The sequence below is a fragment of the Lytechinus variegatus genome, chromosome 3 (assembly GCF_018143015.1).
Source record: "Lytechinus variegatus isolate NC3 chromosome 3, Lvar_3.0, whole genome shotgun sequence".
Taxonomy (NCBI): Eukaryota; Metazoa; Echinodermata; class Echinoidea; order Temnopleuroida; family Toxopneustidae; genus Lytechinus; species Lytechinus variegatus.
The window spans coordinates 55371887-55399155 of NC_054742.1; the positions used below are offsets into that span (position 1 = coordinate 55371887).

General features: G+C 36.2%; 1 protein-coding gene across 1 annotated transcript in view; it reads right to left on the reverse strand.

Annotated features, from left to right (window-relative positions):
• Window positions 1–22387, reverse strand: part of LOC121411415 (tyrosine-protein kinase Fer-like) — a 72349-nt gene extending 49962 nt beyond the window's left edge. The window contains 4 exon segments of the mRNA XM_041604141.1: window positions 11706–11899; window positions 17027–17059; window positions 19810–20216; window positions 22281–22387. Of these exon segments, the coding sequence (XP_041460075.1) occupies window positions 11706–11899; window positions 17027–17059; window positions 19810–20143 (561 nt within the window). The 5' untranslated portion in view covers window positions 20144–20216; window positions 22281–22387.
• Between the last annotated feature and the right edge of the window lie 4882 nt (window positions 22388–27269).

Below are 27269 nucleotides of genomic sequence, written 5' to 3' on the forward strand. Positions count from 1 at the left end.
TTTGAATTCATTTTTTTTATTTGAATTTGAATGAATGAATATAAATGTGAATATGAATATGAATTTGATTTTGAAAATGGAAATAGGGAACTGTTTGCACTCCATGTCCACTCTGCATTATGGTTTGGATGTGGGGAGGAAAACACTAAAAACGCTTATAACCATCTCACTACTTTCATATTCAGTAATACTCTTCATAAAATCAGGAGTTGTCTGCTCTCTGCCCCCACACTGCTAAAGTCGATATATATAAATAAACTACCTTCATTATGGAAGGTGGATATAAGCAAATAGAACACATGAAATATCCTTGAACATGCATTGGTTATTTCTGAAGCATCATGTCACATGTTTCCTAGTCTTCCCCGCAAGACAGCCAACGTCACATGTCATGATGGTCTCCTTCAAAGACCCAATTCTTTAGATAATGTTCAGTTCCATCTACAAGCAATGCTTCGCATTCATATCAGGGAGGTGGCATGTTTAAATGGATTACTACAGAACTAGAACTAGAATGAAAACCAGTGCTGCAACATTGTTTGACGGATTTAGACCATATAGCTCTAAGATACAGGTAAAGGTAACTCTGCCTACATTGAATCTCTTGGGACCAGAGAAATCTGTTAGACTTTGGCAAAATTTGACTTAGAAGAGGTATATAACACAAGTTTTAAATAATCTGGTCTAAGAAATTGCTTCGACTTTATAGGCAATTATTTGAATTATGGAAGGTTGACTTAGGCAGAGTTACCTGTACATTTATGTATTTACAATTTAGACAAGAGGGGGAAGACAGTAATTTTTTGCCAGTGGAGAGGAAGGGCAGGAGGAGCTGTTCATTATTCACAAAAATAAGACAGACAACAGTGATCAGGGTATAACCTGAATTTGTCAAGAGATAAGAAGATGAAATCTAAATTTAAATCATGCAGAGATAGGAAATCTCATTCCTCCTACTAATACAAGGTAGATATCACATACAATAAATACCCACAGGAAGGTCTGTGATGGGAAAGTTTCAATGTCCTACAGGTCCTCTATTCCTCTGTAAATTCTAAAGGGTATCGGAAAACTTGAATTGAGAAAATTTTAGATCAGTTTATCCTTAAAGATACCTCTCAACCCCCCTCCCCTCATTTTTCACTAGGTCTTTTGACTTCACGACTCTTGTTTCACTGATTCTGGGTTATATTCATTAGCCCAAACAAATGCTTAAAGCTGTGAAATTTACCCTTTTTAGACATATTTATGCATGCATCCAGCAATAAAGCTGATGCTCCCCCCCCCCGATTAATTTTAAAAAAATAAATTTCCAGCATGAATGAGCAAAATGTCTAGAAAGAAGACTACTTGAATGCATCCTTTCTTTCTCTCCTTCTCTCTCTCTCTCACTTTCCTCTCACAATACAGGAAGCAACAAGACTATGATGTCATAAGGTCGACCGATGCTTGGTTACCATTCAACCTGATTTTCTTTACAGTTGTTATGTTCTTTAAGACTGAAATTCAAACTTTGGAAGCGAGTTATTTAATAAATTGACTAAAATGGTAACTGCTGTCCATTCAAAGGCCAGGTTCATCTGAATAAAAAGTTGATATGAATATATAAGATTAGAAAAATCAAGCATGCATAAGGCTGAACATTTTATAAAAATTAGAAATTTACAATATTTCATAGCATTTTATCTCTTAAAATGCATTTTTAGAAGGGCACAAATTTAATTCACTGTGATAGTTCATTGTACAAATTATTTTTACTCTAGAATTAGGCTATTGCAATATTAAACAGGCAAGGCATATGTAAACCAATCGATTGACTTACTGTGTACAATGTATTAACTTACAGAAAACCTAAAAATCTCCTACAATAAGCCTGTTTTCCAACTCGGGCAATGCCCTTTCATATTACATTAACACCCAGTGATTGTTCACTCGGCGGTACGTACGCTACAGACTATCAATATATTTCTACACAACTAAATGCCTATGGCATGTGGACACATTGCATGGTGTCACTATATCTAATAGCTTTTTTTTTAAATGATATTTTGCAAAAAGTAACTACTCATTCATGCATGACTTGGCAATTTCAAACGGAAAATTTTCATACGGTAACAAGTAAATACAGAAGCACTCATGTCAAATAATTTTGCTCAAACGCCTTTTGTCCCCCCCCCTCAAAAAAAAGTTACGATTATTTCAAAAAGGCATTGCAAACATACACACCAAGAGCCTGTAGTCCCTTTGTATTACAGTGGCTATATTAAAGTTTTGCAGGTGACCTTTAACATATAACCTCAATGACCTTTGACCCCAATGGTAGATGGTAACAAGAACATGTCTCAAGTGCATTTGTCACTGAATCATATTTGCCATGGCAGCAATATGTGCCAAGTTAAAAGTCATTAGAGAGTCATTGAGGTAAACTTTGACTATGAACTCAAATGACCTTTGACCTTATCATACGATCATATGTCCTCTGAGGGGGTCAAATCACATGACCCTAGATTGGTTGTTATGAAAAAAAAAATGATGGTAAATGGCAATCCTGTAATTAACTTTGATGTACAAGTATGACCTCAAATGACCTGACCTATGACCTCTCAAGTGAAGAAATCATATATACCCCACTGCATGTATGACACAAGTTTGGTTGTTATTCAAACAAGTGATGAAAATGTTTCTGTCACAAGAGTAATAGCTGGTATTACAAATTTCTTATTTCACAGGATACAAAGTTGAATTTTGGATGACAGACAGACTAACGGATGCCATTTTGGTCCCGTAGTCACCTCTGGCCGGCAAGACAAAAGAGATGGGGGTTACTTTATATTGTGTTTATATTTCTTTTAGTCACTTGATATTGAAACATACATGTAGTACAGAAGACATGACAGAAGTATGAATTTAGACTTCCATAGTGCAACTAATTTTAGTCAATAAGGAAGTTGGGCAACATTAATATCACGGCCAAGTCATTATAGTTGGCAAATAATTGTTTACAAGGGGAACTATTATGTTACACTGGGAAACAGATATTAAAGCTGCAACTTCATATGTCTACTCACAGTCATTTCATTGTAAAGTTGGAAAACTCAAAATTGTATTCTGTGTCTTTGCAAGGATATCAATTCATTCTATTTAATTTCAAATTATATATTAGTAAGCATCAATTCAACAGGGTGCTCTATGGCACCACTTGTAAGAAAGTTGTTCATAACATTTTTTAGGGGGAGGTCACCCTTTACAGTTTTATACCCCATGCAGTGAAATTATCAGATATCTAAATTTTGAATACCAGATCGAATCCTGCGGAAAGTTATTAATTTAAATTCATCCTTTTTTTAAGTTTTGCATTCATTTTGCAGCACATATGATGGGAACTTGCTTGATATTCTGATTATTGTTCTTATTGTATGGTCAAGGTGAAAATTCGCTAATCATTCATTCATGATTATTCAAAATACACTAATAGTGTACAATGCTGCATTTAAAAAAAAGATAATGAGTACAGTGTATGTATAGAAACAGAAATATAAATACTTAATAAATTTTATTGAATAGTCATGGAAAATATGAAAAATATGTGAAAAGGAACAATACCTTTTCCATGTATATTGTCTAAAGATCACCAGACATATGACAAAGGAAAAAATGTTAGGTTTTGGAGAAAGGATGACTTACAATAACAGGATTTAATTTTTTTTAACTCAAGAAATAGGAGTTCAGTGTATCTTATTTCATCTAACAAATTAAGAGTCACATGATTTCATCTAACTTATCACAAAATCAAATGGGCATTATGAGAACAATCAAACATATGTCAATTTTTTGACAAAAAGGAAATCATTTGTTTATTCTATTGAGTCCTCCAAGAAAACTTGTGCTATGTGGATTATATTGCTCTTGTACAAAAAATGCTATATGTGATGACATCATATCATTACTCTTCCTCCGGTGCTAAGAAGGGAAGGGGCAAAGTGATGAACAAGTTCCTGCGTTTTAAGAGAGGGGGCGCCATATATACTTTCCTGAGCTTCAACATCATGCGACACAACAAGTGTACCGAGTGATGTTAAATATCTCTGGCCCACAAGGGGCAGTGTTCAGGTTGTTAACTTTTTTGGGGGGTATTAGTATATAATCTGCTGGAGCTAATTCACACACACTGCCTAGCATAGCAACACCCATATTCATCAAAATATTTCAAACTATTTTATGAGTAAAACAAGACTCCATTCAATTAGTTGTAAAATGTGCAAACAATCAAAAGATAAGGGATTAATAAGTTGTTTTGAGAAGTTTGGGAAAGAGATTTCATAGCTTCTGATGTATGTTTCAAAATTATAATTCTATATAAAAAGAATGGAGATGTTGGCTGGCATTTTGCCATGCTGGTTTAGCAGTTGAATGGAGTTGAAGAAAGACGTACCTTTCTAAGGCCCAAGTGAAAGCCTTCACCTTGTCAGATAGTGTATTGCTTCATCAACATTATAAAGACATTATGAGGCATGATGGGATTATTTTTTCTATTTTCATTTTCACCCCAACAACAATACAAACAGAAGTTACAGAACACATACACAGAATCACTGAATAAACAGCTCCGTGAAATGGTAAGGTAGATTTTTTTACTACAGCTAGTAATGTCAAGCAATATTGTATTGAAAATATGTGTATATCTTCATCCTAGGAAAAGAAATCAGTATTAAAGCTGCATTTATGAAAAATGAATGCTGAAAAATAACACACCTGATGCACATATTATATGTAGAAATGATTCATCCATTATTAGAAACATTAACATACTCATAGTATCAAAACCAACCAAGATAGACAAGAAAACAGGGTTTTTCGGTTTTGTTTTTTTTTAGTACATATATGTAGGTTGTCTTTATGTGCAAGTTGTTTTATACTTGTTTTAATGAGGAATAATAACCACACTTGTGATTTTCATACACAGACCTGTGTACTTCTACAGTTATGGTTAGAATAGCAGGTTTGACCATGAATGCTTCTGTATTAACTATGGAAATATGTAAAGGAGAAATTAACACATGTAACATCATTAGATACACTTGAGAAGTCTCTGTAAAGCTTGACCTAAAGGCATGGTCACACCGCCCGAGCGTTGTTGGAGCGGTCATGGAGTGGAGAAAATCATCACCACTCGCTCCCGTTCACCATTTTCGATTTCGATTGTTTTTATTTTGTTTTTTATTTTTTCCCCAATTTTGTGAGCGAAATTCGACCCCCTCTCCCTACCGCTCCAAGACCGCTCCAACAATGCTCGGGCGGTGTGACCAGGCCTTTAGGTTGAAAAGCTTTCCATTCCATGACTGCACCTATAGTACGGGTTTCTAATACGTATTTCATTGAAAACATAGGGTGTATTCAAACCAGTCACAAGAAAAGAAAAAATAGTGAACCTACAGTTTCAATCAAATAAAGTATTAGAATTTATATCCAACTCATTCTAGAAATTCATTTGGGGGGGGGGCTAGAATATATAAATATATTTCTATATACATATATTTTAGAGCATACAAGGATAGAAGCAAGGTACGGTAATTGAACAGTAAATTTCATATAAAAAAAACATATGGGTAGTGATCTGTGTTCAGACTGAGCATGGAAACTTTGCCAAATTAAGTATTTTTAAAAAGGGGGAGGGTTGAAGAATTCTTGTAAAAAGAATAATTGTCCCTGCCCTCCTCCCCTCTGGTAAATCCGTAACCTGTCAACCGCTCTTTCAATAAAATAAACAGAATTCTAGCCTGCAACAAAGTAAAAAAAAATCCATCTGCCTAGTTTGCGATGGAATGTAATTAAAGTTTAAAGTGAAAACTACAATATACTTACATTATGGTGACTCCTCAAGGAAGTTATATTAGAAAATAACAAGAGACTCATTATAAAATCTCAAATTTCAGAGACTAAATTTATTCCGTGTTCTTTGAGAAATCAGCTGAAAATATTTTGCAAATGTACAACTGCGAACTATATTTTTGCAGATACTGTACGGTGTGTAGATGTACATAGGCAGATGTTGTTTCACAGTTTTTTATAATTAAACCTGCCATCCCATGCTGGCTATTCTAGCACCTTTTTCCCAAACGTGCTCAAAGCGCTTTGGCCTGACGAGTTCCAGTTAATACGTGTCTGGTTATTATACTTGACCTATTAAAATGCAACAGATGTATTTCAAAAACTCTATTCAATAAGTGAAAGTTACTAATTAATGTATATCAAGGATGAATTAATATGGTTATATTTAAGTAAAAATTTTGGTTCTGACAGAAGAGGTTCTAGTATACTGTATATTTCTTATGACCAAGTATAATCAACTATACTATAGTACAGTTCATTTCATTTATTTATTTCACCACGGTTAAAAGCCCATTCAGCATAGCTGTTTCTCAAAGGGGCCGTGAAACAATATACAATATTCAATACACAAAAATGATCATAGTTTTTTAAGCAAACAAAGTAATTCACTAAAAAAAGTTAACAATATACAATTTAGAAAAGTCTAATATATAGCAAACTGTTAATCAGCAGAAACACCCAATTGATCCAGGACATTCATTTATGCATGTAACACAAGATTTTAATAACATTTTTCAAAGTAAACAAAAGTTTGCTCATATTTCAATATATGCTGTATTTCCTGATAGTGGATAGCATAGAGTTCCCAAGATTCCATTCATGATTCCATTCATGCAGAGCCTACCACCTCTGTAGGCATGCCTATATTAAGTGTCGACCTTTGGAATCAGGGAATTCCCCATTTATTCCAGCACCACCCCTAGCCTCAACAAATTTGTTCAACACCCCTGAAGACTTTTTTCCTTGTCATGAGTGAAATCAACCGAGAAGGATTGAGCATGATATTTCTCAACCCAGAATTTCTAACCAAGGAACTACCATTAGCCTTACAGGATTATTCGTTTTCCCCAACATTTTTAGTACTTTTTTTTTTGGGGGGGGGGCTTTCACACTCACTGAAAAAGGGCACATAAGTGGGGTCTCGACAAATCCTAGATTTGAACATTTTAATTGGTTTTGGGCCATTTATCACTTTCCAAAAATCTGACGCTTGATCAAGAAATGTCCAATGCAAGTTTGCAATATGAATGTACATGTAGGCCTATAAGCCTTGATAACCAGGGCACCATTTTTACGATTGATCCAATTAACCACAACTATGGAAAGCAAGCAACGTCAATTGTTCAAAATATTTTCTACATATGATGTATATTCATACATTTACTATTTTCTTAAAAATTAAGTATGCTTCTCTCTGTTTTCAAAGGACATTGTGCAAATTTCCTAAAGAAAAAATTTATGAAATTGATGGATTTCCATATACTTGAGGTTGATCGGATCGTGACTCTGTAAGACGGGACCCAGGTCAGTGGACTTGGCCATTTGTTTTTTTTTTTCAATGCAACTTATTTGATACTTTGATCGCAATGCAAGCATAGCATATTCACGAGTGCATGCAGTCAAAATTTATACCTCTATCTCATGGCTAGATCAGAAATGAATAACGCACATAACATCTGAAATAAAAAAATATAGATCTGTGACATTTTGCAGATGACACAATTGTGCAAATATCATCCTCACTCCTGTATGCAAGTATAAGCAGAGTACATGTAGGTGACAGAATGTATGGCAGCTAAATCCGGTGTCTCACAGTGTTAAATGTTATTGATGTATGTTATTGATATAACTACTACCAACATTACTTGATAAAAAGCTGCTTACCGCTGATGGGGATTGTAGAAAACTCGGGGCTGACTCATGTCCCGGAACAGGAGGGCGAGTGGATGAATTTTCGGAGAAAGAATCTCGAATACCTGTAGAATCCGAGACAGCTGAGAGGGAAAAGTCTGGAACAAGTGGGCGGGAAGAGTCAGGAATGGGTGAACGGGATGAGGATGGGACGCGTGGGCGGGAATGGTCGGGGACAGGCGGACGGGAGGATTCTGGGACTGAGGGGCGGGCAGAGTTTGGGACAGGTGGCCGGGAATGGTCTGGGACAGGCGGGCGAGGAGATTCTGGAACCGAGGGGCGGGCACAGTCTGGGACAGGTGGCCAGGAATTGTTTGGAATAGGAGAGCGGGAAGAAAGTGGGACAGGTGGCCGAGAATGGTCTGGGAAAGGCTGACGGGGAGATTCTTGGACCGAGGGGCGGGCCGAATCTGGGATAGGAGGGAGGGAAAAGTTTGTGATGGATGAGCGGACACCAAATTTAGGAACAGATGGCTGTCTAGGTGAGGGGTCTGGAGCAGGCGGCTGCATAGGTGAATGGTCTTGGACCGGTGGCCAAGCAGATGAACGGCTTGTCACAGACGGGCGACGTGGAGAATCCTCTTCTTCTGTATCAGGTACCAGGTAGATATCTTGACAGTCATCTTCATCAACAGCCACATACTCCTCTTCATCAAGCCCATTGTCAACAAAGCCAGGCTCAAACATGGTTTTTAGTTATTCACAAACTTCATCCAAAGAAATCACTCAAGAGTTTACAAGTAGTCACAGAGTATTCAGCGTGGATACATGGGATTTGGCAAATCACTCAAACAGTGTAAAGATGTTCTCAACATGGGTGATGATCTGCTTGACACAATACCAAAGTGACAAATGGCTTAACACTCCGAAGCAACATGATTCTGAATATGAGAAAGATCTGCTAGTTCTTCCTGATGCTGGAAAGTACATTGGAGGTGTGTCAAGAACGGCTAACATAAACACGGAAGATACATGTGTTTGAAGTCCTTAAAGACCATCACCACTGACTGATGAAAGATGTTAAGAACTTTGAAAAGTAAAGATTTCCTGCTCAGCAAAGTAAAGCTTTCCTACTCAGCAAACTTATCCACAGTCATTTATTCACAGTCCATTCATTTTGAAGGTTCACCTCTTAAAATAACGAACCACTTGGATCAAACAATTTAACAAAATCTAAACTAATATTCCTATTTTTGAAAAAAAAGTATCCTTTGTGTTATAATCACCCTTTCACCTTATATATCCATGTCTTGTCCAAATATGAACAGGAAATCATTCAAGTATTAGACCAATAAAGTGCTTATTTCCATCCTGTTTTTAAAGCTCTTGCAAAAGGAACAAGGAAGAATGAATTTTTAGATATCCACAATAACTGTTATAACACCTACATGTAAAATGGCAAAGAGTATTCAAACTGTGCCTTGTCAAATACTTGATTGACTCACTTGGTACTTCTTTTTTTTTAATGAGAGCAATAGAAACTGATCCTGTTTTTCCAGAGTCAGCCTATCTTTTCATGGAAGACAACAGCCGAGGATCATATTCAATTTCAATCGGCAACCTTTTAATCAGAGGGTAAGCTATGACTTTTTTTCTCTGTTCATGCATTGGGAATACTTGAAGTCACAATCCTTGATAAATTTAGGCTAAAAATACCCAGAGTAGGCACAAAAAAGTTCCAGCACTGAGACAAGTTTTTTTTCATGGTTACGACCGTATCTAGTGGGGTCTATCATGTTTCAGTCAACCCATGCTAAAATTACACCCATCTTTTTAGTTAACCTTTCCCTTTTCCTCCTTTAATTTATCTTAATTACACTGAAAATGTCTTTTATGAGATTTCTTAAAAGCTCTAATTTATTCTTAATCTTGCAAAGTGTCCCATGAGATTTGTGAGCCTCTTAATTCGATTCACAAGAACAGAACTGTACGGAACAACTTATCCAGAAAAGTGCTACCAAAATATAAAAGTTCACTTAAAGAATACATGTAGGATCGGTTTTTAGTATTTTGCACCTACAGATATAAATATATAATAGTGATAAATAAATCAGAAGTAAGAAAAATCTGTTAACAAAAAGTCTACTGCTAAATGATGAACTATCCACAACCAATGTCAACTGATGATCACAGTATGACCTGCGATAACGGTTCTCTCAAGAAAAAAAAAGCTCCATAAGCTGCAAAAATTGTTTGCTTCAATCACTAAACATTCCACAGTGAAAATTGTTTTATCTTCCAGTTGATAGGTCCATTCAATTAAATATTGTAGATATTATACTGGTTACTGTTGATATCAATTGCTGACTTTGATTTGATGTCTTCTCCACGAAGGCTACAGCACTGAATGAATTTTGAGGTACAGTTCCTTCTCAATAGTTGTTAAAAAGCCATTGACTTTAGGCCAATTAATGCACTTGTATCACTATCAATGACTGGTTTCAATTCAAATATTCATTAAGAGACAAAGACCGTAGCATAACGCTTAGCGATTGATCATAAAGTAAATTTGTACGACTGATTGTGCATAATAACAATGCAGCTGATTGTGAAAATCAGGCAGACGATCAATCGTTGAGTTTTGTGTTATGTGCCTCTGATAGCACATGAGTTTGTGCAAGCCTTTGTCCTGCATTCAAAACCAAATTGTTTATCAAATATTAATCTGGAGGCCAAGGAGATTAAAACCTTGCTGGCATGATATGTTAACTCACAAGCACAAACGTTCTCATTTTAATAAGATACATGAGGAAGTAAAATCGACGACATCGACGAAGGCTAAATCATATGCACAAATTCTTAATAACATACACTGCCTTTGTTAAAGAAGCTTTAAAAAAAGGGAATTCAATTGTAATATCCTGTGGTGCATTCATAGTAGATTTCACAAAGAATGCCCTTTAAGTAAATACTGGTAAACCAATAGGACTACTTTATCGCAACATGACGGCTAACAATATAAGTCACGCATGTGATTATTCTCTCTGTGATGATCAATGTTACATTCATAAATCATAAACTCTTTTTTTTTTTACTTAGGTATACATGAAGTTCTACACACCTGTGCACATAGTCTCTGTGTTTTTTTGTTTTTTTTGCTTTTTTTTGTTAAGTGTGTGTGGTGTTTTTTTTTCAGATCGTACCCATTTTTTTCATAGCAGAATCATAACGAAGGATATCAGCAAGTGTGTAGTCTCTAAGAGGGCCCCATCCCATACTGGCAGGGGCGGGTACGTGAATGTAAAAGCAAGCATGGCATCAACAGCTTCTGAACAAAGGGGGCAGTAAGCAAGAAAGGGTGTGGGGGAGGGGCTGGTCCTTTTCCTCCAGTGCGGGGACTTTCTATTTCTAAATTTTATTTTTAAAATGGGCCTTTTTACTATAGAAATGAGAATGAATCCCAACAAGAGCAGTTGAAAATTGAGTATTTCTCAAACTCAAACTACCACAACAAAATAGAGGTGCTTTTCAGGTCTTCAGTATGGGTTCAATCTCAAAAAGTGGGGTAGGGGAGGTGACATGACCCCCTCCCTACACTTAAATGATGGAAGACATGTACCTCATGTGATAGCCCCCAGTAAAATGCAGGGAGAATTTTCATTTTTAAAAAACATGAAAAATCCATAAGTAAGACAGCATCAGAATCTAGAAAAAAAACTCTGACATGACTATGCCGTATTTCCCCAAATAATGATTAGCCTGGCTTTAGCACGGCTACCCTGCTCCTGTGCTTGAGGATTCAAGGAATTCCTTCCTACTGGTACCCATTTACCACACCTGGGTGGAGAGCGGCAAATGTTGATAAATGCCTTGCCAAAGGACGCGAGTGATGCGGTGGGATTTGAACCCTGGACATTGTGGTTCAAAGTACGGAGACCAAAATGACCATAAAAATGATCTCTTACCAGATAGAATGTCGGTGGATAACTAACGGCAGGATCATTGTCATCCAGGTCCACCATGTAGAGTTCATCCTCTACCCCATCCCCATTCATGTCGGCATCCTCGTCGTCAGCAGCAGTGTACATGTCCTCTTCTATGTGGGCTTCCGACTGACGGAACATAGAGGGCGGTTGTGAAATTACCCTCGCTGGCAGAGCTACAAGATTCGGAATAATAAAAGATGTTAGAATCGTGTTGACGAGGCGGAAATACGGACATTGCATGGGGGGGTGGATGGGATTACGTAATAGTTGCATAGAGTGGGTATGTAAATCATATTTTTATGTCATCAATCCAACTCCCTGTTCAGATATAAAATATCAACCAGAACTGAATATCACAGAAAAATTAAATTTTTGTTGTTCAGCCTTCAGATTTCTTTGACAATAATGATCAACTTTGACACTTTAATGCAATTGTTTTTGTTCTCCCTTAACTGTATTTTGGATGTAATTCATAGTGATCCTGTACAACGAATGTATGAGGTCAGGTCAATGCATTAAATGGGTTGCAAACATAATAAGAAGCATATAGGCATGCATACATACATACATGTACATAACACATGCAAGGTGAATCAAAATTGATCAATCATAAATTCATAAAATGGCATATGTACCAGTAAGCATGAAGCCAAAGTGCATGAAAAGTTTGAGCTCATGACAAAAGACAGTGCTGACTTTTCATCTGTTTCATTAACCCTTGGAAGTAAAAAAACAGTTTGTACCTGATAACTTACAATGAACAGTGATAAGAGCCCTTGAACCATCAGAAAAAAAGAGAAAAAATATGTCAGTTTCTTTTGAAAAAAATTATCACTAAAATCCCCGAATTGGCAATGTTATGGAAACACCAAAATCACTGTTTTCATGCTCTTACATGTATGTATTTTAATTTGTAAAGACATTCTCTAGCTATCATCTAGCTATCATTATCATTACTATCAAAATGTATAGAACTTTGGTTATTTACTGATCTTTATTTGAAGTGAATTTCCTCTGTTTTCTTGTTTGATTTTCCTCTTTTCATTCAGCTCAATTCATACATTTTTACGTGTAGGCATGCAACAACAGCAAAGCACGACGACTTCATGCAAATCATACAAATCAAGGTTAGCATACAAACATGTATTGAGTGGGAGCAGTGATAATAAACAATGAAGCAACACTGAAGCTGGAAACAAATAGTGTTGTCCTGGGTTGCATGATTATCCAAGAAACATAGTTTTCATCTCAAGGGGAATGTGCACTCGACAATGCATGTTTTAATCAGATACTAGGTGTTTCATAAAGCCGTTCGTACAGTTGCGCATGACTTCACACACAACTGAAACATGTTCTCAAGTAGTCGGCGACATGGTAGGAAAATAAACTTTGGCACAAGAAAAGGGTCACCATTCGCTGTGTGTTAATTCACTTGTCTCATTTTATGAAACCTACATGAAGGCATTGTTAGCCTACAAACATGTTCTCAAGTAGTCGACTGAAACATGTTCTCAAGTACTTGGCGACATGGTAGGAATATAAACTTTAACACAAGAAAAGGGTCACCATTCGCTGTGTGTAAATTCACTTGTCTCATTTTATGAAACCTACATGAACGCATTGTTAGCCTACAAACATACATGTAGTTCTCAAAGATACTATAAAGTTCAACCACTGATGCATTTTAAATTATTTGTGAGTCATCAAAATTAATGTCTTTTAAATGGCAAACAATAAGGGGGTTTTAAATATCGATTTTCACATCAGCAACGTGAATCATAAGTGCAATTACAAGACACAGAACACAAACATGATGAGAGGTGTCAAAATTAAAAGCTGATCTTTAAATTTCCCACTCTCGTTAGCCTAGTAAGGTTTGACCAATCACCAAGAAATATCAATTCTGGCACTTGCTTGTGTGGTATGCTTCCACAGGAAGAACAAATTTAGAAATGTTTCAAAACTCAATCATATCCAGGGTCACATTCGCGATACTGAAAGGTCTTCACTCTGATCGACTTTCCAAATGTACATTCTGGGGCGTTTAAGTTTTCCTCTGATTGCCGATCTGAAAGATGTTTACCTTTATGACCGAGAATGGGGGACAATTGAACACACCCTATGTTTCTCATTATATCCGTTTTTTGCGATTGCATTTTCAATCATGATTCATGTTGCTCTTTAATTTTGAAAATCAACATTGAACACACCCTAAATGCTGGTTCTGCATTTAATCAAAGCTCATGGATATTGATTGCATGCAGAAGAGGTCTCAAGCATGATTTTGGTTGGATGGGCAATGCATGCAAGTACGCTCCAAGTTCAACTACTACATTTGTATAATACAATTCCTGCGTCAAACTGAACAGTATGATGCACGATGGGTGGACTTGAAATGAAGGAGGAAGCAACTTTAGTGAAAATTTGTTTCAACGCTACTCATCCAGTAACCTTGATTTGTGTTCATATTTTGATTTGTGAAGGTGATGCACGTTAAAGGAGAATGAAACCTTTGGAATAAGATAGCATGTGTGAAAACAGAAAATTAAAGAAACAGATCAACGAAAGTTTGAGAAAATTCAGACAAATAATGAGAAAGTTATGAGCATTTGAATATTGCAATCACTAATGCTATGAAAATCCTCAAATTGGCAATGTGACAAAGATGTGTGATGTCACTTGTAAACAACTTCCCCAATACTTTAGTATATTTCACTTAAAATTGCCTCTTTTATCAAATCTATTTGATTGCAATATTCAAATGCTCATAACTTTCTCATTATTTCTCAGATTTTCTCAAACTTTATTTGTTCTTATTCTTTGATTTTTCTGTTCCGACACAGGCCTATTTGTTCCAAAGGTTTCATTCCTCTTTAAGGATTCTAAATAAAGAAACCTGATGGAACACAGCCCAAGTCCACTGGAAAAAAATAGTTTAAAAACCCTGTAGCCTACAATTATGAACCAAAACCTGTCACAAGGCCCTCCCCACCCTCCTTTATTTCTATCATGGAGATATATTTCAAAATATTAACACTTTTAATTTAAAGAACATCATCTCCTAAATATGAATAAATGTAGATCTAGTGGGTGAACTTTCGCAAAGCATGCACATGTAAAGAAGTGTTTGGTACTACAAAACAGAAAATAGCATTTAAAAAAATGTTATTTTCTGGGTTACATAAATAAAAGTATGTATTTTCAAACTTAAACCCACTGATGATGTGCAGGACAGTGTATTGAGGTAGACTGAAGCTTGAAACAGATGAATTCAACGTTTACAAGTTACTTATAAAATACCTTTCAATGTTGTGGACTTTGGTAGATACTTATCAAAAAATGAACGTACGGCTTTTTTAATTCCTGTTACAAGCAATAGCATGAAAATTTATATATTCACAAAATTGTGACAACAAACATAATGGATTGGCCTATCAATGAATAACAAAGAAAGCCATTTTAAGGTTTAGATCTAGACCATTTCATTTTTATTTTTTGTTACAGTCTAACAAGTGGACCGCCTCTGGCAGTCTCGCCTGCAATACGTGATTCAATATACTAGTAGCAGCAGCAATGCTGACCTTGAAAATGAATATTGAATAATGATTCACACAAAAAACATCATTCAAAAATGATAATAAAATACTATATTCATTTACCCTCATTGGCCTTTGACCTTCATCATGTGACCTATGACACATGCAAAGCAATAAGTAATACTAGATTACCCTTTCTTCTTTGTTTCACGAACAAGATCTATAAACTTTCAGTTATGATAGCAATTCAACAATACCCCAACATGACCGAATTTCATTGACCTTTATGACCTTTGACCTTGGTCATATGACCTAAAGCGCACACAAGATGTGAAGTGATACTTGATTGCTCTTATATCTAAGTTTCATGAACTAGATCCATAAATTTTCAGTTATGATGACAATTCAACAATTACCCCTAACATGGTCCAAGTCCATTGACCCCGAATGACCTTTGACCTTGGTCATGTGACCTGAAACTCAGGCAGGATATTCAGTAATACTTGATTATCCTTATGTCCATGTTTCATGAACTTTATAGTTTCTAATTTATGATGACATTTCAAAAACTTAACTTTGGTTAAGATTTCATGTTGAAGTCGCCGCCATCGGAAAAGTGGCGCCTGAACTTGTAGTCTCGCTCTGCTATGCAGGCGAGACAAAAAGTTGTAAGATCTGACAACTTTCCACCATTTTGATTGGCTGAAAAGCACAGTTCCTATGGTAACTGTCAAAAAAACATCTGACAAGTCCTTTCATGAAATGGTCCAATGATCTAGGCCTGTACAGAAAGGTTTATTTTCAATTGGTCTAATGCCAATTCGTCCAATTACCAACTCGTCTACTTATTGTTTAGTCTATCATCAGTTTGTCCACCACCCACATGGTCTAATTGTAATTTCATCCACTCATCATTTTGTCTAATAACCAGTTGGTCTAATAGCCATTTAGTCCATATACCACCTGGTCTAATTAGACGAGGTGTTACTTTGGTAAAATGAATGAAAATAAAATAGGTATTAGACCAACTGGATATGAGACAAAATGGTCATAGATGAACTGGTGATTAGATGAAGTGATGATTGGACCAAATGGTTTTGGACGAGATGTTGATGGACAGAATGGCATTAGACTAAATGAAGTTAGACCATGTGATGAGTGGACGATATGGTAGTAGATGAATTGGCAATTTACCAAGAAATGGCATACATGAACATAATCCATCTTAATGGTCATACATGTAATGATTTTTTAACACAATGCCATGGTCTATGTTAATCACATTAACATTTCTGTGGTCTTTACTACTACATGTACATTAATTATCAAAAGTAGCACAAGCTATTTTATGACTTTTAAATACAGCCATTAATAATTTGATGGTCATACAGCTTTTGTGATCCGTTTTATTTGTGCTATTCAGTGTAGTTTTATGTTGATAATAATGGTGACTTCAAATAATGTACATGTACACTCACAAAAAAGGAGCACAACAATAATTTATGTTTCTGAATGATGTGCACAGAAATAAAAGATCTCAAAGATGAATAAAATTTTACACAGGAAATAATACAAAAACCATGATAACAGATGGGGAAACATAATCAGAACCGGCAAACATTCTTTGATCTAACACTCAATAAGTTCTAGTTTTTCTGAACTTGTTCTGTAAATTTGAATAGGGTCAAAGAATGCCCGCTGTTACTCTGTAATACACACGTGCACAGGCGATGACATACTGTTCATGACATTTAATACAAATACCTTTCTTTGAATAACCAGCTATTGGTGAGGTCGCTGAAATGCAATCAATAATAATTTCTAAAATTAATCAAATCTCAAACTCTTTAAATCCGAAAGCATAAACATATTTAAATGACATCAAAGTACATTATCCATCTCATGAACTTCACTTGGCATCACACTTCGCATGTATACTGTACATGTTTCTTCCATCAAATGCATGGCGCATATTGAAAATGAGAGTTAGCTAATTACTCTGGCGGAAATCAAAAGTCAAAAAGGAAATCTGTCATGATGTCCTGATAACTCGAGAGCCGATATGTTTACAGAAGCCAAAAAAAAGAAAAAGGGGGCTGATGTTTGTACAAGGAAGTTACATGGCAAAATCCAAAGTACTTGGTACAAACTTGATGCATACTTGGCTGAACGTCCCTCCACAGTACTCCAGCCTATCTCACTGTACAAAGCATAATGGATTCAAATCAATCTCAAATTGAGGTCAATTTAAAATTTTGTAATTAAGTAATATGACTTGATATAAATCTCATTTTGAGTTAGATTTAAATCTATTGTAACTCTTTGAATGAATGACAGAGGCTCTCCATGGAGGAGTTTTAAGAGATGTGTTGGAGAAAGTGGTGTGGTTTGGGGGAAATAAGGTGAATGAATTATAGACACAATAGTACAGTTTGTATTAGTCTAGATAAATTCATGACAAAATGGCACACTTCCCAATTCTTTTTTAAGTCATTATAATCCTGATTTTAATAATTGTATTATGATTTCTGATAAAATTTTCAATCATTAATAAAGATAACTGACTGGACTGTGATAACGTAAATTGACCCAATACAAAATAGAAACTTGGAAAATCTTTAATAATATTGTCATACAAGATGTGCTAAGACTGTTTATGTTCCTGTTAAAAAGTTAACATCTAGCAAGTGGTAAAAAAAGTTTCAATTTCAATTCCAATCATTCTTTCACTAGTATGTGACTGCCAGAAGAATGTATATTTTCATAAATGTGGAAAAGAATGAATCAAATTGATTATCAGAATAATTAGAACAGTTTCAAACCTGTCAAAGCAAGCAAACTGAATTCTAAAAATAAAATATGAAGATTCGTGTATTTCTGTTACAGCATTAGAAATACAATGGTAATTAATAATCATGATAATATTCCTAACAATGGTAATTGTTAGAAAAATCTTAATAATGATGATGATTATGATGCTGATATTGCTGATGATGATGGTGATGATGATGATGGTGATATTATAATAATAATAATATGCAACATTTATATAGCGCTTAATACAAATGTTTCTAAGCGCTGCATACTATTACACCGGCTTTAGCACGGCTACCCTGATCGGGCGTATCGAGCATTCAAGGAATTTCTTCCTACCGGGTACCCATTTACTACACCTGGGTCGAGAGTGGCAAATGTAGATAAACACCTTGCCAAAGGACGCTAGTGCTGTGGTGGGATTTAAACCCTGGACCTTGTGGTTCACAGTCCGGAGACTTATCTACTGAGCCACAACACCTCTAATTATGTTGATAATGAAGATGATGATGGTAATGAAGATGACGATGATGATAATGATGTTGATGATGATAATAATTCTAATTATAATAATAATAGTATAGGTCAAAATTAACTGTTTAATGGAAATTCATATTTATCTTAATAACTCTTAATTATTTGTCTGTAAGTAGTAAATGCCTTCACAGGAAGTGCACAGGAGGTAGTAGAAAGTTTACAGTAGTAGAATGTTCAACAATCTTCATACTTTTTTAAAAAGTATGATTCACACTCTTTCTGAGTAAGAGTGATGCTGAATGGTCTTTGGGTCAAGACATCACATTCTAGAGCTATGAGCTTGTATGACGTAGGTCGTTATGGTCAAGGCTTAGCAATAGCATCTGTGAATAGAGAGTAATAACTGCATATAAAGGAGAGAGGATTTTGCTCCAATTCACTCCTGAACTGCACTACATTCATGGGGCAGATGGAGAGGATTCTTCATTTTTAGGTCAGAATTATAGGTATTTGACATAACATTCGTGTTAGATGTAGGTGAGGCTATCACCAGTGAAAATATGGTCGGTCCTCTTGGCCAGATTTCCAGGGTTTTATCTTTTTGTCCTGTATTTGGAGATTTTGGAATTATTTATCATTGGTTGTATATAACGAGTCATCGATTAATAAACAAACCAAAACACGAGGAATGGTGTTGTGTGTCATCTTTCTGCATCAGCTTCTGCATGTTACAGTAACAATGATCATATTATCAAATATTGCAGAAGAATTATGACATTCGTGATATTCACTGATAGTCATCATAATAATCATCATAATGAATATGATGACAAGGGTGATGATGATGTGTCTTCTTTCATCAGACACAGTAATAACACCCATGAGCTATAATATCAAATAATACTCTGAACTTGACAAACAAGTTGCAGAATTTATTCATTTTACATCTGGAAATAGTTGAAAGGTCTGAATGTTGTTTTAGCACAGAAAAGGGCAAGAACAAGTGAGATTTGTTAATAGAATTTCTTGGAAATGAGAGCACTTAAGTTAGTGGTACACCAGTTGCACCAAAAAAAGCTTGTTCAGCAGAATTTATGCAATTAGAATAAATTTTTAACTGAGAGCAAAAATGTAGGTGGGTAGTATCTTAGGAATGCCCCCCCCCCCTCCCTGCTTTACCAAAGAAGAAGAAGAAAAAAAAGAAGAAAGAAAAAGAAGATCATTATTATAATCATCAACATCATCATCATATTTACCTGGAGGAATGTCTGATATATCCGAGGAGCTTGAGCTCTGAGACTGAGTCCTCGATGGCAATGATGGCATAGTAGGCTGACTGTGACTACTAGAAAGCTTTGGTCCTGTTGAATTTGAGCTATTACCTCTATAACCAAAGGCTCCTCCTCCTCCTCTAGTGACCATCCCTCCACTTCCTCCTCCGCCTACTCCTCCACCTCGTGCTGGATGTCCCAAGTTCGCATTTTTTGAGGCGGGAGGAGGAGGCACTGGCTTTAATCCCAGTCCAGGATTGCCGACCCCATCGGCACTGAACTTCTTTCTAAGTTCATCAAACTTGTTTCCACTTGCCATCTCCCAGGTCGGGTCACAGGTCAAAGGCCGACATCACACAAAGCACCGATAATCAAACTAAGTTCTTCATCAACTGCAATGAAATAGAAGAATCATAACATTATGCTCACTCTTATTTCATACGTCCATGGGCGTTACATGCTTCATACACCTGCACTTCACACAATTATATTATAAAAGTATCAACAAAAATGCAGTAAAATAACCATGATCTTAGCAGAGCAGGTGTTAAATACGTGCTTTGCTGTTAAAACTTTATAAATTCCTTCAACTTTGCAATTATAACCCATCTTAAAAGCAGCTCAGCACATGGAGTAATTTCTTGCAGAAGGAAACTGAACCCTCTAAAAAAGGAAAAGTTAGACCTTTATGTTGCGTTCGTTCTTGGTAGTGATCAGTCATTTTGTTTTCAATTTTCAAAAAAGGAGAACGAACGAGACAGAATTGTTCCTTTTTTTTGAGGGTCCAGTTTGTGCCTCTATGTCAGGATTCTGTGTCACTATAGACCTTCATCCGTATAATCGAGGTAAGTGCATAATTGAGTTTTTCCCCCTTTTACTTTGAGTACGACCCCATTTTGGAGAGTATTGATCTGCCTAACATTAGACAGACGAGTCCTGGGCTCCGGGGTAAAACCCGGGGGTGGGGGGGGCTCGACCAAAAAGTGGTAGGGGTGTGCCACGGGCGAGACAAAAAACGGGGCCTTGGAGCGGGCTTATTGTAAAAAGGAGGGTCCTCGGAACGGTCTTCGGAACTACAATTTTGTGAAAACGGGGGTCCTTGGAACGGATCGCCAGCATGCGAGTACGTGCGTATGCACCCCTATGGAACGGGCATGCGAGCATGATGCAGCTAGCCCGGCCTCCGCCGGGTGCGCTAGCGCAGAGACGATGATCGGACAGCGCTCGGCGGCCGCTTTTGACCAAAATTGCAGATCAATGCGGCCAGAACTGCATAACGAAAAATATGCAAAGCTTTGGAGCGGATTTTTCTCTTTTTTCTTGATAAGAACAAAATGCTATGCCTTGGAGCGGCTTTCTTTGTTTTTTGTCTCAATAAACAAAAAATGCTATGCCTTGGAACCAGAGATGCCAAGTTTAAAAAAATGTAATGCGTGAGATTTTCATGACTCAACGTCTCTGTGCGCGCGCGGCCAGTACTTACACTCGTACGTTGCGAAAAGGTGCGCGCGCAACGCGCGCGCATGAGATATGGGCTTCAAAACCAGCGATGCACGCAGGCTATTCATCGTATCACGTACTAGCTGTGCGCTGACTGCACTTTTGATTCGTCTCACGTGCCGGGCTAGACGCGAAGGCGGTCGGCCAGTCGTATAATCTGGCGAATAATGCTACTTTTTCTCTTTTTTTCTGTCGGGTCCCGATGCGTGAGAAAAATGGGTGCCATGCGTGAGATCGCGAGACGGACCCTGAATGCGTGAGTCTCACGCACAATGCGTGAGACTTGGTAGCTCTGTGGAACGTAACCCTACAGCCCTGTAGGGTTATGTGGAACGGAAATTTGGGTGTAAAAATGGGGGTCCCCTCTGCGGCACATACCCACTATGCATTATATACCGAGTGCCCCCCCCCCCCCCCCCCCCGGGGTTAAACCACTCATTCCATGAACAAGGTTAAATCAAGTGAAGAGAGTTAATACTAGGGGGCCTACTAATACTAATACTACTAGGCCTACTAGCAGTAGCAGAGCCAGAGACAAATAAATAATACAGCACCTGCGTCTGCATTTTGCAGAATGGATTACAGCAATCAGAAGAAAAAAAAGTATCAATTCCGTACAATCATTTTTGTAACTACTTGCTTCATGTGTGTCATTTTCATTGAGGTCGTAGACCTCAAATTAAAGGCTAGATCTATTGCAATTTCATACGTGGAGGATACAGTATCGAAAAACTTCACACAAATATCTACAGATGGGACTACATGCTACATAATCAATGGACTACACCTGTTGATTTGGCGGTATAGGACGTATAGTTTTACTCTTTCTGGACTTGCAAAAAAAAAATTCTTTACCTTGAGGGTATGCCGGTATTTATGTGATGGGCAATATTTTTATCATAAAATTTGAATAAACAATACAATTGTATTTACAAGATTCTGACAATTAAACTTACCGAAATAAAGTTTAAAGGAAAGAAACAATACACCCAGCAAACGCGGAAGTTGGAATCCTAGCTATAGTACCGTCAAAATACATTAACAATGGGCGAATGAATGGATATCAATGAATGAACGGATGGATTGGAATTGGAATGGATGGCAGAAAGAAAGGCAGGAAGAAGGAAAGAAAGAAAGAAAGAAAGTAAAAAAAAATGATTGATTGAATTTATTGTGCAATGAAGCTAAAAAATAAATATTTATTATTCATGATTCAAAAAGTATATTAAGCTTAACAAAGAAACTACATAGAATGAATTTACTAGATTAAAAGATGAGAAAAGAAAATTATCAAAACACGTTTGCAATTCCTACTCTGACAGAGTAGTACATGTAGGTCCATGCTAAATATTGTCATTATAATAAGGGTGTATACGCCTATACATGGAGATCCACTTGACGATTTTTAAACTAAAAGACCATTTGGGCTGGAGAGTGAAACGGTCGGGAATCGAAATCGAACCACGAGCTTTCAGGCTCTCATCATCAAATCTAAAGTTTCTTTTAAGTTTTTGAATACAAGTCAGTCCAAAAGAGAGAGAGTAATTTTCACTATGTAAAAATGTTCAAGGTGCAATAAACATCACTAAACTGTACTGAACTAAACTACAGTATGAAACCAAAATTGAATTAAGAACTAAATTAATCTTAAATTGAACAAACTGTAACTGAAATTAAACTTGCATATCAAAGAGTTAATTGTGGATATATAATATCATAAACCCGTCGACCTAACAATAAAAAATAGGTGTAAAGAAACTAATATCAACATAATAAACTACGCTGAAAGTTACAGTGATCTAAACTGATGAAATTAATTAAGCTAATCTAAACTATACACATGCATCAGCATACATCAAATGCATTCGTTTTTACCACGCAATTGACACATGGGCTTCTTCAGGCAGTAACGTAAATCTGATTTTGAAAATATTTTCCAAAACATTTTCCAGCACCAATTCCTGTTTTGGCATAGGCCTCATTATAAGTGTCTTTTTTGGCTGCCCATTTCATTTCATTTCATTCGTTTATTTCCATTTTCAACAATTACAGTTTCTTCTGTACATGTTGACATATATAAATAACAAAACATATTTCAATTATTCCTGTACAGAAAATTATATTCAAGATTATTACAAATCAGGTTGAAAATGGAGGAGGCTGCTAAAAAGCGGAGCTTGTAGAGTGCAGCCTCCTAATAAATATTCTTGCAGTTGTTTAGCATATAAAAAAATATGGTACCAACTTTTTTGGCTTACCCCCGGCGAAAAACAGGAATAACAAAATATGTATGTTCAGCCGCCCCTGATTCCACAGTGTATTAGTTCAAAGAAAATTTTAACACATGCGTCCTGTCATTGAAAGTTGAGATACATTAGCTACTTTTTTGTTTAAATATTGCCCTAACAGAAAGTATCTTTTCCACCTACATGCCCCCCCCCCTCCTGATAACTTAGCTCCGCCCCCAATCGGGCTATTTTATGGCGAAGACACAGAACAGGGATGTAATTCCTTCTTAGCCTAACATGAACAGAAGATGAAACAAACTCACAAAAAGATTTTTTTTAATACTAATCTACAGTGGTTACAATTCATGCGATGGAAAAATATTTATTCATGATTTGCCATTTTACATTGTGTTTATTGATTTTTTTTGCAATAATTTCCTCAGTAACTTTATAAGATAAAAGATAATAATTAAATTGTTTCAAACTTGGGAAAGCCTCTTATTGGTATTTAAATAACAAATAAATTGTTTACCAAGTAAAATTTGAAAATTAAATGCTAAGGTGGATTGACTCGATGGTTCTAATAATCCAATTAGAATAGTTTCACATGAATGGAAATTATTAGGATTAAAACTATTTTCCCTATATACCTCCCCCCCCCAAAAAAAAAAAAAATCAAATGCGATACATGGTACATTTTGATTCCCACGTCTAAGATACATATGTTTATGTAAAAACTAATTAATTTTGGTCAAAAGTGGATTTAGCTCCTTTTGGAATCAAGCATTTCATAAAGAATGCATCCGTATTTCAACATAGTTACTTAGGAGTGTGCCCCCACGCCACTGATCTTTCCAGAGAGAGAATATGAGTCCATTCTGCTCCAATCTCCCACTGTTTATACATTCTACGGTGGCTGATGGCGCTCTTTACGAATGACATTCAGACAAATTAGACATTATTTTTAATAACAAGCGTAAATGCCTCAATAATAAGACTTTTTTTATATTGAATTATTTCAGAAAGGTATAGTTAAGGTCTCGGATATAATAGTTGGAGGTCAATTAAGACCAGTTTCATACTGGTATAATCGGAAAGTTTCATCTGAAAATTTGCTCAAAATTCAAAAGATATTTTCAGTAATAACAGAAGAGTGGATACAAGGTGATTTTATGGAAATGAGTACAGACAACTTTGAAATTCAATTGATGATATGTGGGCATGTTCAGAAACTATGTGATATAAAATCTAGACGAATATATGACCACTTCATTGAAAATTTTCAAATTGATTATGTATTTCATGTTACAGATGGGCAATCCGAATATGATTTGGGAATGGGGGAACTGAAGAGGTGTTCTTGAAACTGAAATGTGCAATGCTGTGCAACAAACACAGAAAATTTCAATACAAACAATTACAAGGGGCTGTGTACACGAAAAGGGAACTTTTTAAATTTGGTTTTGAGACAGATAATTTGTGTTCCTTTTGTAAAAAAGAAGTTGAGTCTTACCAACATTTATTTTTTTATTGTCCTGAAGTTAAGCGATTATGGGAAGAGATGAGTAAAATATTTCAACTGAATGAACTCGGTAGTGACAGTTGGAAAACAATTTTCATGGGGATATCTGGAAATACTACAACAGTAACTTTAATAAACTGTATCATATTCTTAATCAAGTATATTATTTTTAGTTCAAGAAAACAAGGAATATTGCCAACCGTACAGAAAGTGACACATTATTTTGGTTAAAGAGTATAGAGATACGGAATATCAAATAGCGTTTAAAAAGTGGAAGCTGGGGTGCACTTAAGGAAATGGGAACAAATCAATGCATACCTTAATTAATACTATGGATGTATCGGTTGCTTCATGTTGTTTCTGTTTTGTTTATTTGTTCAAATACAGATAGTTGTACCAGAGCAGATGCATCGAGTGTGGGTGTACGTGTGTAGATGGATGTGTGAGTCTTGTGACGGGGGGAAGGGGGGAGCTGTGGGTGGTGTTGAGTTGAAGTGAGCTTGTGTGAGTGTCTGGGGAGAGAGATGAGGGGGAGAGGGTATGGGGGTGAGGTGAGTGTGTAGGGACGTTTTAGGATAATAACCTTCCTCTAAGTAACCTTTGAAATAATATTTTATCCTTTTTTTCTTGTTCTTGTACAATTAATATGTTCAAAAGAGATTACTTTTATTCTGTTCAGGGGAAAAAGTCATCTTTTACAAAGTATGTTTTTTTTTGTCGATTGATACGGGTTTTCCCCTCTGCTTTGACATAGTTATAGAAGAGAAATTTGGCAGTTTAACTTCATTTGTAATCATTGTAAGAATATTTGTAATCTCATTGATATTGATATATTTATTTGTTTGATTGTTTATTTATTGTATACGTGCAAAGAATATTTATATGAATTGTGATTGTAAACTTATTGATTTGAAAGAGGAAGAAAATAAAATATTATTCAAAAAAAAAATTAGTGGCTAAATACATATTCTAACAATATTGAAATATAATTATCTGCAACTTTGTCCAAGATTTCGCTTTATTTCGAGTTTTCACCTGTGATTTATACGTCTCTTTCTGGAAAGCCCATTACAAACTAGTTCACATCAAGTTGAATTTGAAGAAATAAAAAAAAATGAATCTGACGAAAATACACACAATTTTATCAAAGTTATTAGAGGCCCCTTTCTGGGCAGACACCCGGAGGTGACGCGACATTTGCTCTTGCGACTTTTGATCCGGTCTTCATATCTACTTTGAGGCGCTAGTCATAATCAACATAATTAACAAAGATGGTCGGCTAGTATCAGACGAGGGTCACGTTGTGGCCCAGTGGATTAGTCTTCGGACTTTGAAACAGAAGGTCGTGGGTTCGAATCCCAGCCATGGCGTAATTTCCTTCAGCAAGAAACTGATCCACGGTGTGCTGCACTCAACCCAGGTGAGGCAAATGGGTACCGGTAGGAAGTAATTCAGTAAAAAGGTGTGTGCGCTATGAACGCCTAGCTTAGCCGGGTGAGCACCTAACAAGATGGATATGTGCGCAATGTAAATACCCTATACTATTATTATTATTATTATAGTCATTAATGGGACCAGGGTAGCTGAGTCGGGATGTCGGCACTAAAGCGTCAAGAATAAATAAATCCAATTGGGTAACCATTTACAGTGGGTAAATGTCTTGCTGAAGGAAAACACGCCATAGCTGGGATTCGAACCCACGTGCCTCTGATTGAATGACGAGAGTCGTAACCAATACCACGGCGCTCCCACATTGTGATAATAGAGAGGATAAGTCATGAGGGTTATGGCAGCCAGGGTGTCCTCCAAGTTCGAATTTATACAGCAGCCTTTATTGGGAGAGGGTCATATTATCCCCCCCCCCCACCTCCAAGGTCGCTAGTCACAACGCTCAATACGCTTCCTCGTATACATGTACTATATCAAATTTTGAAATCTCTGCAATTACTTATTGAAAATATTCTGTTGATTCATATTAACCCCCAAAGTATTAATGATAGTACATATTTTTCATGCTTTGTGTATTTTTATAATTCTATTTTGATACTGTTATGTTTTATGTTGTTTTTTAATGTAAAAGTTCTGTACAATTCAGCTCTTGCTGCGAACAGTCTTTGAATAAAATACCATTATTATTATTATACAATAGGAAAACAATGGATGCTATTTATATTATAGTCAATAAGAGTCAATAA